Genomic DNA, 15,164 nt, shown 5'->3' on the forward strand with positions numbered 1-15,164 from the left:
AATCCATTTTCTGGACCAGCCTAAGGGCTGTCGGTGGTGAGAAGGTTGTTTATTAATTACTGGACACCCGGTAGTCCATGTATTTAATTTATTTTACAGTACATATGGTGCTAACTTTACCGCTTTACCGGGATTAAGGGCAATACGTGCCTTTGCCAAAAAATTCAAGGGCCATATATGTACTATAAAACGCTGTACAATAATGGCACGAAAAGGAATTTCCTACTTTTCACACTTGTATCGTAATGTACTAAGTTATTACGGTTCCGTAATCCAAAGATGTTCAAAGATTTTTAAACTGGATAATTCTATTTAGATTTTCGACTGTTAACTTATTTGGAGGTTAAAAAGGGCGACGGTCGCAACCCAGGTGTCAGTCAGGATCGAACGTATATTGATCTTTTGATCTCCGATCCTTTGATCAGGCGGTTAACTCGATTAAGAGGGGTTGCCTTTAACTAATGCTCGTGTGTCGCCAATATTGAGCCTTAATAATCTTTGCTAGTTCCTAATATCTGGGAGACCGAGCTTTGCTCGAAAAACATGAAAACTAAAAAATGCGCGTTTTTTTAGGGAAAAGACCTAGCTAGATCGATTTTTCGCCCCTGAAAACCCGCATATAGCAAATTTCATCAAAATCGTTAGAGCCGTTTCAGAGATCCCCGAAATATATATATAAATATACAAGAATTGCTTGTTTAAAGGTATAAGATATGGACGCAGTCAATCATGTCGAATATAATTTTTTATTTAGATTTTAGTATTAAGGAACACTTTGTCTATTATGAAAAATACAAGACTATTTTCTTTGATTATACAATTTAATTTGCAGCCCCCCTTAAGCACAAGATGTGAGCCTACAAGCACACCAGAATATACATGTACGTGCATGTCCGAACACGAGGAACCTCCGGTTTCACGCGCCACCGCAAGTCTACGTAAATTCGGACGCTTGTAAATTACGATTTCTACCCTAAGGTCTGTTATTCCCGTGTGTCCCGTCTGGCCTCTGTGCCCAGTATAAACTTGACCTCTGTCAGGCGTGTCTCACTCCGCGATTTCGTCGCTTTGCTACAGGTAGCTAAAAGTACATCCGTTCGGCCCCAATTTTGGGGAAAGCCATAAGCCGCGCGTGGCGCTGTCGCCACCTAGCTGCCATATCTGTGCTGATCGTAACAGACGCGTTTTGTTAGAGAGTGAGTCTTCTGTACTTAGTACTATTATTTATTCTGTGCCTCTGTCCGTCTTCAACAGGTAATTGGCTATTTGTAAATCTTATTGCAACGAGATTATTAAGGACTACTATTGAATAATATAGTTTTTTATTCGTAAACGCACAGACAAATAGACATAATAACACAAAACGAACATAGTGAAAATAAAGTGTCACGAAATGCTGCATCTCAGCATGTTGCTGGCGACTTCCACCGCTGGTCTTCCGAGGAGACCATCAAGTGAGAAATAATCACGGAATGTAACAGAAAAAAATATAAAAAACATAATGGAAACATAAAATAAGCCTTAAAATAAATTACACACAGTTTACACAAACGGATAGGGTATTTGGTTAGTTAATAGGATCAATACCTTCTACTTCTTTAATATTTATGACGAAAGTCTCAGAAAAATGCAACCAAATCGTTAACTTTTGTAATGTCCACAAAAAAGACGCCGGTTTTCCCGAACGTTTTTGACCCAATAGTGTTCGTTAGCCTTCGAAAGCACAAAAGTATGACAGTAAACGAACTACGTATTCCTGGTTTGACTACGTATTGAACGTCTCATACGGTCGCTTTACAGACTATAGTTCTTTCAAGACATTTATGATGGGTTTAGGTAATATAATGCAACTAAGAAGACTTTAGGTACTTCACCCTCAACAAAGAAACATACAGCTTCAAAGTTGTTTCATAATTCATTGATTCTAATCCTTTCGGTAAGGAACCATTTGAAAAACTGCCGTAGTTTATTCCTACGTGTATTGCGCTAGCTAGTTTTGGCCTAGGGTGTAGTTGACAGATCTCAAGGCTACAGTCACACTGGCTACGAGTGTGTAAGAGATGGGAATGCTAAGCAAGGTGAGGATTTGTCGCGTGCAGAAGCCATCTTGCTGCGAGGCACAAGATGCGGCTTTTGCGGCGTGCACGAGTGACATTTGTCTCAATTTTGAATTTGTATGCAGTGGGCGCTTAAACTGTAGCCCATTGTTAGGAAATGTCTTATACTGCCCTCCTAAGCCAATTAGCCATATTTCAAATGAAAATTTAATGCAAATATGAACTGTCAGCTGCAGAGATAGTTGACCCCCCCTGCATATACCTACTGTTTGTATATAGGTACCTTAAATTCTATATCGAAAAGTTCCAGTTTCAAAAACTTTCGTTTTTGAGATACCGCCATTTAGCTTAGAAGGGCAGTATATACCGGTTTTTTGAGGCAAAAAGGTACCTACCAGTGCTCGTAATTAATTAACTATCGACTCAAGTATTATCGATATCGATAGCAAGCTATTTCTAAATCATAATGACAAATTGTGACTCATCCTTCAAGTAAACTATATTAATTAAAAGAGTTTAGTTCCTTTATTGTCTATTTGCAAACCTCTGTGATTTTTTTTATAGCCACTATATAAATCTGACATTGACTCCAGTACTTCTCCCAATAATAAACGGTACTGTCTTAAGTACCTCATAATTATATCGAGATCGACTTATAGTAATCTTCACTTAATCTCGCACTTTTTTTTACGTTTAATCAAATTGCACCCGTAAAACCTATGACATTGACATTTAGAGTTCTTAAACTAGATAGGAAAATAAAGTTAATCTCTAAAGGATCTCGTTCCAATAATCTATCATGAGAGTTAAACAACGGCGAGTAGCCGGCGGCGTATAACAGTAAATCTGCGGAGCCATTCCTTGTACCATTCCGGTTGCTTACTTTAGGAAGCATTACTGCCCGGCTAGTTTAAAAAGTAGTGGGTAATATATGTTGTACTTCTAACGGCGTTAAGGTACATTACCCATTGTATGCATTTATCGTATAGAATATACATGGGACAAGTATATTGTTCATATTTTTGCTGTCGAGCCCGAATAGGGCTCTGTTCCAGTATATAACTGGCAACACCATTAAATTTAGTGTCAGTTCTTCAAAATGTGTCTTCGAGAATATTCTAGATCAAATGAGTAAGGATATCTTTCTATTAAATATACGGGTGAATCAACTTTTTCTTGTCACTCTTTGTCATGGTTACGTTCTCCTGGGTTACTCTTTAAAACCTGATTTTTAGGCATTTAAATTCACCAAACACGCTTTTTTGAGATACTTATAAACCCTTTCCATCGAGGGTCATCTACCAAGCGTGTCAGAAGAAGGTGGTGTACAATGTCTTCTAACAAACTATGCTATTATTGTCTCTTGGCTGACCGGACAGAATAACAACAAGAAATAGATTTTACACAAATTGACCAGAAGTCTGCTTCTAACATAGACGAGTCTATAGAATCAACACGTTTGAAAGGAGTTTCAATATTTTTAGCATAAATCCTAATATTCCCAGTTACATATGCATGATATCTCACAGCTAAATAAAACCGAACCTACATCACCGGGAGGCAGACTCGTCCAATAATATAGTTATATATTAAGTATAATAAAACTAAGCGGGGCGCAGTCATACATATTCATTGGAGCGAAGCGCGCCCGGCGAGCCAAAAAGTGAGATCCTTCATTTTAAATGAAATCGGGAATATCAATACTTTTGTGAAATATATGTTAAACATTTAATATAATAAAGTGAGTTTTACTAATGTAGTAATAATAATCCGATAGGGATGTTGTATGGTGATGATGTGGATGACGAGAACACTGGAGCGGAACTAACTGGAGACAACAAAGTTTGACGAAGCCATATTAAAATAGTAAAAAGCTTTCTAAACTGACTAATAACAACTATTATATGACAAAGTGTCCAAAAAATATTGTAAGAATTTTTTAGGTGTGTACCGTCTTCCACACCGTTAACTGCATTTATTATTGCAATTTTTTCGAGAACGATATTTTCTGCTCTACTTATACACCACACAGACTAGGTTTGACCCACGATTTTTGACCACACAGACATATATACGGTTATTAATGGTGTTTATGTTAATAATGTCACATTTATATTGGTACCGCCTTGGCCTAGCGCATACTTGATGACCCCCTTGGCGCCTTGACCTCACGAAAACATACAACATCTGTAATTACAAAATTAGATAAGGACATAACCCAAATTTATAGGTTTCAAGATTTATTTTGGTTACCTACCTACATATCTTACCGATATCATAGTTGTGATATTTGTGATCATTCGAGTGTTAATCACCAATAAAAGTGCATAAGAAATAAATACGACCTCCTTGTATAAGTACTAACTTATAGTCCATCAGATATTAGCTAAAATATGCATAGCAAAGCTAAAGAAACAAGCATCGCAAACGCCATCACGGATTATCATAAATGTAAATACGAGTACGAGTCCCATTCGAGTTTCAAATGTAAACGAATATCTAAGAACACATAAAGCCGGGCTCATATTAATATTATCACATATCCGGACCACCAGTGCTCACTGGAAGAATTTTTAATGCTATGCTTTAATTATTTTGCTGCTGGCGTGGGCGGGACTAAGTTTCCATTCACATTAGAAAATTCATTTTTGCACACAAGCGCGCCTACTTTAAATTATTAAGTCGGTTGCCGAAAACTGAAAATTCGGAGATCGCCATATTTATGACTGCGTACATTTTCGAGTGGGATTCAGAAACCGTTTGTATTATGAAAAGAGCTAATTAACCCGAGTTGAGTGTGATTAATAATGGACATGTGGACGGACGTGTAGTTTTGTTCTTAGGCGGTTCGGGAAAAATTGGGTGCGGAAAAATGGGTGGGGTAGGATACATTAATATTAAGCGGAGAAGGATTGTTATAAAGGCGCTTTCGTTAAAATATGAGTATTATTAACAACATGGACTAAATAGGTCTCAGCTCTATATGTATATTAAAACAAATTCATATTTGCTGGTATTATAAAATAAAAAATAAACAAAAATAGAAAACGTCTAACAGTTAAAAATCAAGAAAAAACAACTTTAGAATATCATGAAACTCATAAGCAATGAAGAATATAGAAAATCATTATCGATACCGCAGGCACGAGACAAATAATCTTGGAGTTAATATTCTGTAGTCCAGAAGGTATTTAATTTTGCACGCAAGTGTACCAGTGCCTTTACAAAGCAAGACACAAAAATAAAAAATGTAATATGATTAGAAACAAATTACACACGGGGCGCACCGCGATAAGTCGGGTCGGCGGCTAACTAACCGCGGCCCCACGTTGGGCGCCACTTTGCCTTTGTTCCCCCACTTTCTTTGTATTTTGTTTCATTTCATGCAAAATTTAATTTCGTTTTCAAGACTCGTGTGGAATGATATTACGCGCACCGGCCGCGGCCGCCGGTTGTAATTTCATTGCTACTCCTCAAGTGTACGTGGACATTATGCCTTTTTCATCACATACCCTTTCGGTGGATGGCTCGGTTGTTTTTCGTTTAAAGCTGACCCGGGAGATCGGAATTCGCAGCCGGATTGTGTGGACGTTAATTGCGGGACATAACTATCCAAAGGGTTTTTTTATTACCGCCCGGGCGACAAAGGAGCAAAGTGTGAATCCTATGCTATTACACGACCAACATTTGTATTCTTCTTTACATGGTATAGAAATCAGTTATGTAAAAGAGTTCCACTATTTCATTTAAACAGTAGAATCCGCTTCATACGATAATGGTCCTAAAGCATTCCACAAAAAGGTCTACTTCGTCGGGGACGTGATGCGATGGCATCTACCTTAATAACCTACAGTAATTTGTATTACATACCGTTGAATGTAAAGCTAAGTTATCATGCCAAATATCGGTTTCATAGTTTTATCAGAAGTTAAAAAAATACCGTCACGTACCCTTCACATTTCTATAATGTCCCTTTGATACGATATTCCTCTTAATATGTCATTGTACAGTGATCCCCGCAACTTGTTTTCATATATTTATTTACGGTTAATACGCTTTCACACAATTTTTTAACGTGGTCCTTTTAGAATCTTCTTACGCGGGTTTACTGTATTTATATTGCCTATCTAGGTTTAATTTCTATAAAAAAATCATATAATATAATTGGTGGTAATAATCATAAGAAAATTTTTGCTAATACATATAATTTCAGCTTATCAAGGTGGCGAAAATTCCAAACGGTTATCGCATCCTGCGCTTGTTCAGAATTTCAAGAGTCAGATCAGAAGTCTCAGATATTGTTTGCCAATCAACAGCACAAAACGTAAAAGCCCACCAATCGGAAGAAGGGTCCTGCGAAGTCAAGACGTGAATCTTAAAAAGGAAGAAATTCAATAAAGACGGTCCCTCCTTACAAGTGACACCAAATCCCTTTTTAACCTCTACAAGAATCGACAACCCCAATTTGGCATCGATACCGGTAATGCAGTCCAGTGGCTCGGGGGCGCCTCCCTAAGGTAAAGGGATAAAAAAGGGATTCTTTGTGTGATCTACCCGCAAATCGCTGCGGTGTACACTCAATAGGGGACGATTACGGTACCCAAATTGGGGCGTGTGAAAGGAATTCTTAGGAAAAGTTGGAAGGTATTTTTCGGTGTTTTACCGGATAAAACAATAAAGGGTGAAAGACATCTGGTAAGCTGTAAGGGTACCGTGTGAAAATAGAGGGGAGTTTGATTGAAAGTGTTGGGGAAGAAAAAATGAGCGAAGGCGATGACAAGCTTGTCTTTAGAAATAAATTGCAGAAGATTCGATATTCGGTGAATAATGGCTTATGGTTTAGACAAGTTTTTGATTCAGAGCAGTAGAAATATCAATCAAAATGCCTTGTTGACTGATTATATTAACGAAATTGAAGGTGATGTAACAATGACGAGCTGTAACTTGTACATAATAAGATCTCATTTGAAGCACAATTAATGTTTTGTGAAGGATATAAATTTCAGCGGCAACTAAGATTCAAGATAGTTTTCACAATAAAAGAAAGATAAACTCGAAGTGATCAACAACATAAACGAAGGACCACATAAAGTCTGTATAAACACATGTAAGATGTCATAATCTCATAATCTACCGCTAAGCACACTACTTGTTTGACCAGCGTCGGCACCGTCCACTGGCCTAAACAAACTGACTGCAGCCATATTTGCCGATCGGTCACTTGATATACAGGCTTTATTAAGCCCCGCACTAATATTGTAAACATGGATGGTTTGTGTGTTTACGTCTCAATAGTTTGTTATTTTCTAATTTTGTAGGCAAATTTTATGATTATCCAAAGTTATAAGTGTCCTAAATTATTAACATACACTCTTATTCTCTTAACAAAGTTATCTACAGATCATTTACATATATTTTCACGGTCAAACATATTATTTAGTTCATGGGATTACTTACACATGTTGTTATGCTAATAAATCATGTATTATCACCATGGCACTACGAGCACAAACAATCGAAATTATTTCCCACACCTCACGTTTTTACACAAATACATCCGATGCGATACGGGCAAGAATAGGATCGAACGCTACGCCGAAAATAGTCTGATGTTTAATTTGATGGTTTAATAAGTGTGGGATCGCCCCGCATGTTCCAATATAAGCCATGTCTTCGTGAACCGTAATTCATTCTTCGGCTCGACTCCAACTTTCAAACATCTGTGAGTATCGATTCTCATTTGTGATGAGTTTCTCCGGAAAAGTGGTGTTAGTGACTGGTGCGAGCTCCGGTATCGGGGCGGCTACTGCTTTGCTTTTTTCTAAGGAAGGTGCTCAAGTTGCTATCGTTGGTCGTAATGAAGACAAACTGAATAAAGTCAGACAGATGTGCGCAGCACTCGACTCAGATCCACTCGTCATCAAAGCTGACGTTGCAAACGAGGAAGAAGCAAGCACTATTATCCAGCAAACTGTGGACCATTTTGGGCAATTAGATGTCCTTGTAAACAACGCTGGTATCATGAGAGCTATGTCAGTCAGCGATCCAAACATCCTGCAAGTTTTTGATGAAGTTATGAATACGAATCTTCGTTCGGTCGTGCAGTTGACTAGCCTTGCTGTACCTCATCTGGAAGCTACTAAGGGGAACATTGTGAGCGTGTCAAGTATTTCAGCGCTTTGTGTAAGTGGGTCTAATTTCATGCCGTATGGCGTGTCAAAGGCAGCCTTGGATCAGTTCACTCGTTGCGCGGCCTTGGACCTGGCACCGTTAGGGATAAGGGTCAACACTGTCAACCCTGGGCCGGTGAAGACAGACATTATTGAAAATTCTGGTTTGGCACCGCCAGGTGCTGATGACGTGGTGTGGGAAGTGATGAAGAAATCAACGGCTTTGGGAAGAGTGGGCGATCCAGAAGAAATCGCGGAAATAATCGCATTTTTGGCTAGCGACAAAGCGAGGGGAGTCACCGGGTCAAGCTATGTCTCTGATAATGGCGGTTTGATCAATCGTCAGCTTCTTGGATAAAAAATAACTTATAAACAATCATCATAATGATTTAACTTACGACTACAATATAATATAACTACTTTCGATTAGCGTGTTTAACGATTCGTGAATATAATTATAATGTTACACGCATATTTCATATCTTGGTGCCCATTATTTTACAAATTATCTGAGCACAGCTGCAACTGTTTCCAGTAAGAAATTTGAACAAAACTAAGAATTTAATTTGTTGTTATATTTCCCCAAATCTTCTTTGTTGACATGTATGACCGTGAAGTAAACTAGGTGAGTGATGTGTGCAATGAAGAGTAAATAATTGTATTGTAATTTACGAGTCAGATAGTGCACAATGTCAATTTTAATATGACATGTGCACATGGGAAATGTTTATTTATGGTAATTTGAAGATCGGTATTTATAATTCATAATTAAACGTATATTTGAAAAAATATAGCATTATTTTTAATAAAATAAAAATAATGCCATGAACTTTAACATTAAACATGTTTAATGCTTGTCGTGAGAAATTCCTATCAGTAAAAAATGCGTTAATTTGTTTAAGTACCTAATATAACTTCAAATATCTTAAAAACAATCACAACTGCAGTTGCGATACAAAATCCGTTAGATAGGTACAAGTAGTTATATGCAGGCATCAGAGTTTTTGTCGCATGGTAAGACTAATAGCAAGCTATGGAGTCGACATTTGCCATAAATGTAAACTCTTATTCATACTCATACTCATTTATTTAATTTATCTTAAAATGCCTTTAGAGCGGTCAGTCGTGTATATTATCTTAGTCAAATTATATAAAAAAATATTTTTCTATTAGATTATGAATTCATAACTTCAACTATTTTAACATACAACTATACAAACTACATCGCTGCGAAAGACCTAATGTTATGTAGGTACTGACCGCTGATAAAATTGATTCGACCAAATCGCACATCTGATTAATCTTTCCAATTTCTCGTTTAAATAAGTATGAAAGTATACACGGACACATGTTGAAACGTAAAATATCTTTCAAGTAAACAACTAATCAATGACAGTAGTGATAGAATTAATTCATAACTTTTTTAATTGTGCAAGGTTATTTTCTTAGGTGACAGTTCCATTCACTTTCGGCTCTATTGCAACAAATGAGGTTTAATAAATTAAACTCATATACGTAGTAACTATTTAGTAATCTGTTCTCATATTAAATAAAATTAATCATGAGTATGAGTATGAATAAGAGTTTACATTTATGGCAAATGTCGACTCCATAGCTTGCTATTAGTCTTACCATGCGACAAAAACTCCGATGCCTAGTTATATGTATATTCGTAATTTTATTCTCAATTTAAACATTTATTGAAATATTCTTGTAAAAATGCTTTTCTATCTTTTCCGGCAGACGAGAGATAGTATATTTTTTCTTAAACATGCACAAGGATTTAATTACCTAGGACAGAGAGCCATTATAATATTATTTTGTTGTATAAAAGTAGTGGGTCAGTAGTTTTTAATTAATAATGGAGGAACGTAGATAAAGTATTCCCATGTTATTTCAAGCAACCAAGTGCGTTGGAAAATGTACAGGTAAAAGAAGTTCTGCAATTATGCGCACAGACGTTTTTTGTTCAACCAAGTAAAATATACTTTAATTATTATATAATATCTGGGTGACCGAGCTTCGCTCGGAAAACATATAAAAACTCGAAAATGCGCGTTTTCCCAGAGATACGACCTAGCTAGATCGATTTTTCGCCCCCGAAAATCCCCGTATAGCAAATTTCATCGAAATCGTTAGAGCCGTTTCCGAGATCCTCGAAATATATATATATAAATAAATAAATAAACAAGAATTGCTCGTTTAAAGGTATTAGATATTATGTATAAGATATAATTTCAATTTAATTCTACTTCGATACCATGTACACAATTTAAAAAGTTGATAAAATTCAGTTTCGTCAATGTTATGCAATAGTTTTTTTTTATGATATAGGAGGCAAACGAGCAGACGGATCACCTGATGGATGGATGGTTCCTTTCTGTAGGACATACCGATACAAACTTTCATTATTTCTTAATATGTCTAGTGCTGTATTTAGATTCTTAAAGCTATTATTTATGGTTTTGATATTTATACAATACGATCGCTCGCGATTATTGTTGAACATCGTGTAAAGGTCGTATCGTACCAACATAATATATTAATGGCGTTATTCATAAACGGCTGCTAACTTATCAGTTAATGATCGTCGTTTGTCCCTATACACACCTACACACACCATACACACACGAACCCGCGCATGCACTGACTTACTCTCAATTACAGACATACTTACACTTATCTGGTATTAGTTGGCTTATTTTCTCTCTTTCCTTTTTACTTTTTGTTGTATATTACTGGTTTTTTTTTGTCATTTGCTTCATATACCTGTGTAATAATTTCTATTGTCGATACTATTGTCACGAAATTGAGAGCTCACACCTTGAGAGGAGGAATCACTGACTCCCGAGTCACAGGCTCGGACCTAGTTCGGGAGGCAGAGGCTCAACCCCACTACCTAAATGTGTTACAAACCTAACCTGTTCTTTTTTTTTATAATGTTAATACATTTTATAATGTAAACAATGTAATGTTTAAGGTTTAAAGCAATAAAGATTTTTATTATTTTTATTATTATTATTAAAAATCTGTCGTTATGTCATAGAGAGGAACAACGATGATCATCAGCTGATTAACTTACCAGACGTTTATGAATAAGGGGGTAAGTTGATATCGTTCTGTTTATTAAAGTTGAAAAGAGCTTTAGAACAAAGACCAAACATTTTCCTTACACCTATTCCCGGCACAATCTCCAACGAATAGTGTCCAAAGAAGAACCAATAAGGAATTAAAGATCAGATAAGATAAAGATTTATGTTTGTTTATACGATCGGGGGAGGCGTCGGGGTGCGGATTAAACGGCAAATTGGTTTAAGAACCCCCAGTTCGGGTTCCGCGGGCACATATCAATCGGAGTTCGCATGAAGTGTATTAGTACCTATAGTATTTAGTCTTTTAAATTAATAAACGATTAACAGCCGTATTAGAACAATGAGATACGTCAAATATAAGATATTGAAACGATATGGATCGGATATGTCAGTGTCAAACAAGTGTCAAAATTGACGTTTTTGTTTGAAGAACGTTCTTATTGTTCGAATACGGCTGCTAAATCAATAAACGAATCACCTAAGTCCCAGAGTCATTATCCAATTTTTGAATTTGGAGCCTCCTATACTTATATTAAAGTTCAAATTCGATTTCAATTTGTCCTTTAAAAAGGACATTAGAGTTTAGGACGGTGATTTGGTCAAAGGTGTCAAAACTCACAACTTATCATCAAGCTTGAATGGATAACACAGACATTTGTTCTGCGACTTGTATAATGAAAAAATTACTTCGAGACAAAAATATTTTAACGATGGTTACGTGATTTGATGATGATGCTGATAAAATAAATGTTTTCATTATTACTTAGCAACAATAATGTTTACACACGTATTCTACTTTGTATCTAAAGAAAAAGTAATTTCATCAAACAAACGTTAATTATTTTATTTATTACTTCCCAAAACTAAGCACTAAACTAATGAATATCCCGAAGCAATTAAAACAAACATAATGTAACCACCAATAATTAACAAAGGTACTCCATCCACCCAAACCTCCAATTCCAATAGATTCTAATAAGATTAGTGTTGTCGCACGGGTGTTAGATAAAATAGTTTGTGGCCTATAATTGGGGTCCGTTTGCACCGTCCTAAGTCGCAGCCGCGCCATTGTATTTTCATCCTTATTCCTTGTTGCTTTAGATTTAAAATTGAAAAACGATTGTGTTATCGATGGTCATCACTCGCATGACTAGACAAGATCGACTTGGAAGGTGACGCTTCCAAGCATGAACCTAAAATGAATTCTGTTGCTTTGGGATAGAGTTGTAACTGGCGCAGTCGGGTAGGATGTATAGTTTTCTCCGATCGGACATGGTTTACAAATTGGTTGTGTCGCGGGTAAATCAGGGCGGTGTAATTGAGTCTTACGGGACGATTCGGTTGGGTTCGGAATGTTGCGGTCAAAGGATTACGGGGTATCACTATTTATTGATCGTTTCCTTTTGTTGTGTTTCGATGTTGAGTGGGCTTTTGTGGATGAGGGACATATTGGTACTAGTTGATATTTAAAAAGATAAGTGTATGATATACTTAGGCTGCGTTTCCACCAGAGATGTGCGAGGATGCGTAGTGAACGATGTTTGTTAAGAACCATTATAAAATTACCGACTAGAGCTGCGCTGAGCGAGGGTAGGTAAATGAAGTGATTCTATTGGTAGTTTCAAGAGCGAAAACGGCTACATACTCCATTTACATGTAAATAAAGATATGCCGTGGTTTTCAATCAGTAAGATGTCTGTGGAATATAGCTTGAGACGAGCTTTGGTTTAAGGTTTTAGTTTTGATATACAATGGTTTAGAAAACAAATTTTGACGTGAAGTTAAGATTTTGATATAAATTCTATTATCTGACGATTTTTCAAGTGAAATTACTGTTAGGTATACCTGCTTTCTAATAACAAATCAAGTCTCTAAAAATACTTCATTCACTAGAAGCAGGGTATAAAGAATACAAAGATAGTAAAGCAAGCTGGATAACTCAGAATGGGGGGTATTAAAGATAATTATGTTGAGTAGGGAGGGATAGCAAGGTAAAAAACTCGATGCCCTGTAAACTTTTACAAGCTCATATGTGTATTTTGTACTTCAATGAATTGTGAGCCGTATCATCTACTGAATAAGGTAGTAAATGCTATGGAGTAGTTGAAAGGAATAAGAGGTTTTAAGGGGAACAGTCGTTATGCACTGTAATTACAGGAGTGTTGAGGAATGTAAGCATTTAATGAGTGCAAATTCAATGGAGATTCGTTTTTCGATTTGAAATTAGAACTGGTCTGTGTTTTGTTTGTGTAAGATATTGAGTGGATGGTAAATACATCGTGTATTTACCTATTGAATTCCGTTAACTTAGGGGTTAGTACGTTTAAGAAAACCAAATGGCATAGATAATTTTCACAAAAAAAAATATTTTATTTAATTTTTTAATTTTTTATTTTAAAAAAGTACCTAAGTAAATGTTGTTAGCGTTGTTGTAACACGGGCATTACATTTAACTCAACCAAAAAATTGAAAACAGTGACATATAACCTAAGTCACATTTCGAACATCGATTATCCGAGACAGTACTTACGTTTAGTAGAAAATGTTTAAACTTGTACTAAACACTAATCAATTTGGGTGATTAGATGGGTGAGAGGCAATGTTCGTTATATTATAATTAAAATTATCACCTTGTAATTACTCCGTAGAAGACCAACAGGATGAAGTCCCCAAAACCTTATTGGTACGAGCCGACTTTGCACCAAAGACGTTCTCTTCGGACACCGCACAAGTTATCGCTCAGATACCAGCACACTACATATTAAGATTCTCTACGAGAATTAATCTAAAGGGGCCCGATGATTAACAGTCCGCCGGACGGTATCGGCCTGTCAGTTGTTCGGAACTGTCAACTTTTTGTTCTGACAGGCCGGTACCGTCCGGCGGACTGTTAATCAGTGGGCCCCTTTTTAGATTCGCTCTCGTAGAAGCCTGCATGCTAGTACCTACTCATAAGAGTACTAGCATAAGTAAGTACATAAGTGTATACTTACCTACGCTTATTAGCGCCCGTCGTTAAACGGCTTCATTATAAGAACTAAAGCGCCATTGTTATAATCCGGGCTGTCTTCGGCGATAATAGTCGCGCTCAGTATTAATCCGCACAACTAATATTAGCAATAAACACCCTTACGGTAATTATGCTAAGATGTTTCGGGAACTTGGCCGTCTGCTGCGGGGATTTGACTTTAACTGTGCGCGTACATTTTGAGCGCCATTTTGTTTAACTAGCATTTTATTTTTTAGTAAAATGTAAAGTTTATCCGATCAAAAACATTACATGTAAAAAGGTGCAAGTCTCGCAACGCTTTTACTACAAAAAAGTTTTGAGATGTAATGTGAAACCAAGTCGGTTATTTTAATCAGTGCCAGGGGGTGTTAAAACCGTATCAATAAGATATCTTTAATTTGTAATATGTATAATGACTTGGCAATCGCACATAATGCTTTACGCTCGACTTGTTTATTATAAATTCCTGTCACCTCCATAATCTTGGGCCAAAATGTTAACGGAGTGGTGGCCACTTTCAGACGAAAGGAGTGCCTGGCTTGTTGGGTGGACGATATTTGGAAGATTGCAAGTCACTTCTGGATGAGATTGGCTCAGGACCGGGATAAGTGGCGTACTCGAAGAGAGGCCTATGCTCAGCAGTGGGCGATAAAAGGCTGATATGATGACGATGATGAATCTTACAACAATTTGTCATTACCAAACCAAACCAACCAAATTAGCCAGTAAATTGATTAATCGAACGTACTTACACTTAATATAAAACAGTCGGCTCATATAGCCAATGACGGACGTCGTACAGTGTAAACCGTTGAGATGGCGTTAATTTTTGACA

General features: G+C 36.8%; 2 protein-coding genes across 2 annotated transcripts in view; one reads left to right on the forward strand and one right to left on the reverse strand.

Annotated features, from left to right (window-relative positions):
* LOC134656994 (nucleoporin 88) overlaps positions 1-15,164 on the reverse strand; it is a 183,431-nt gene that overhangs the window by 44,725 nt on the left and 123,542 nt on the right. The window lies entirely within an intron of this gene.
* Positions 7,626-8,727, forward strand: LOC134656735 (cyclohexanol dehydrogenase-like). Its single transcript, XM_063512250.1, has one exon. The coding sequence runs from the start codon at positions 7,803-7,805 to the stop codon at positions 8,583-8,585; it is 783 nt and encodes a 260-aa protein (XP_063368320.1). The 5' UTR covers positions 7,626-7,802; the 3' UTR covers positions 8,586-8,727.

Source organism: Cydia amplana, chromosome 19 (genome assembly GCF_948474715.1).
Source record: "Cydia amplana chromosome 19, ilCydAmpl1.1, whole genome shotgun sequence".
In the NCBI taxonomy this organism is placed as follows: Eukaryota; Metazoa; Arthropoda; class Insecta; order Lepidoptera; family Tortricidae; genus Cydia; species Cydia amplana.

Excerpts from the sequence above, each read along its gene's own strand:
- LOC134656735 (XM_063512250.1), top strand. The coding sequence starts at position 7,803 with ATGAGTTTCTCCGGAAAAGTGGTGTTAGTGACTGGTGCGAGCTCCGGT.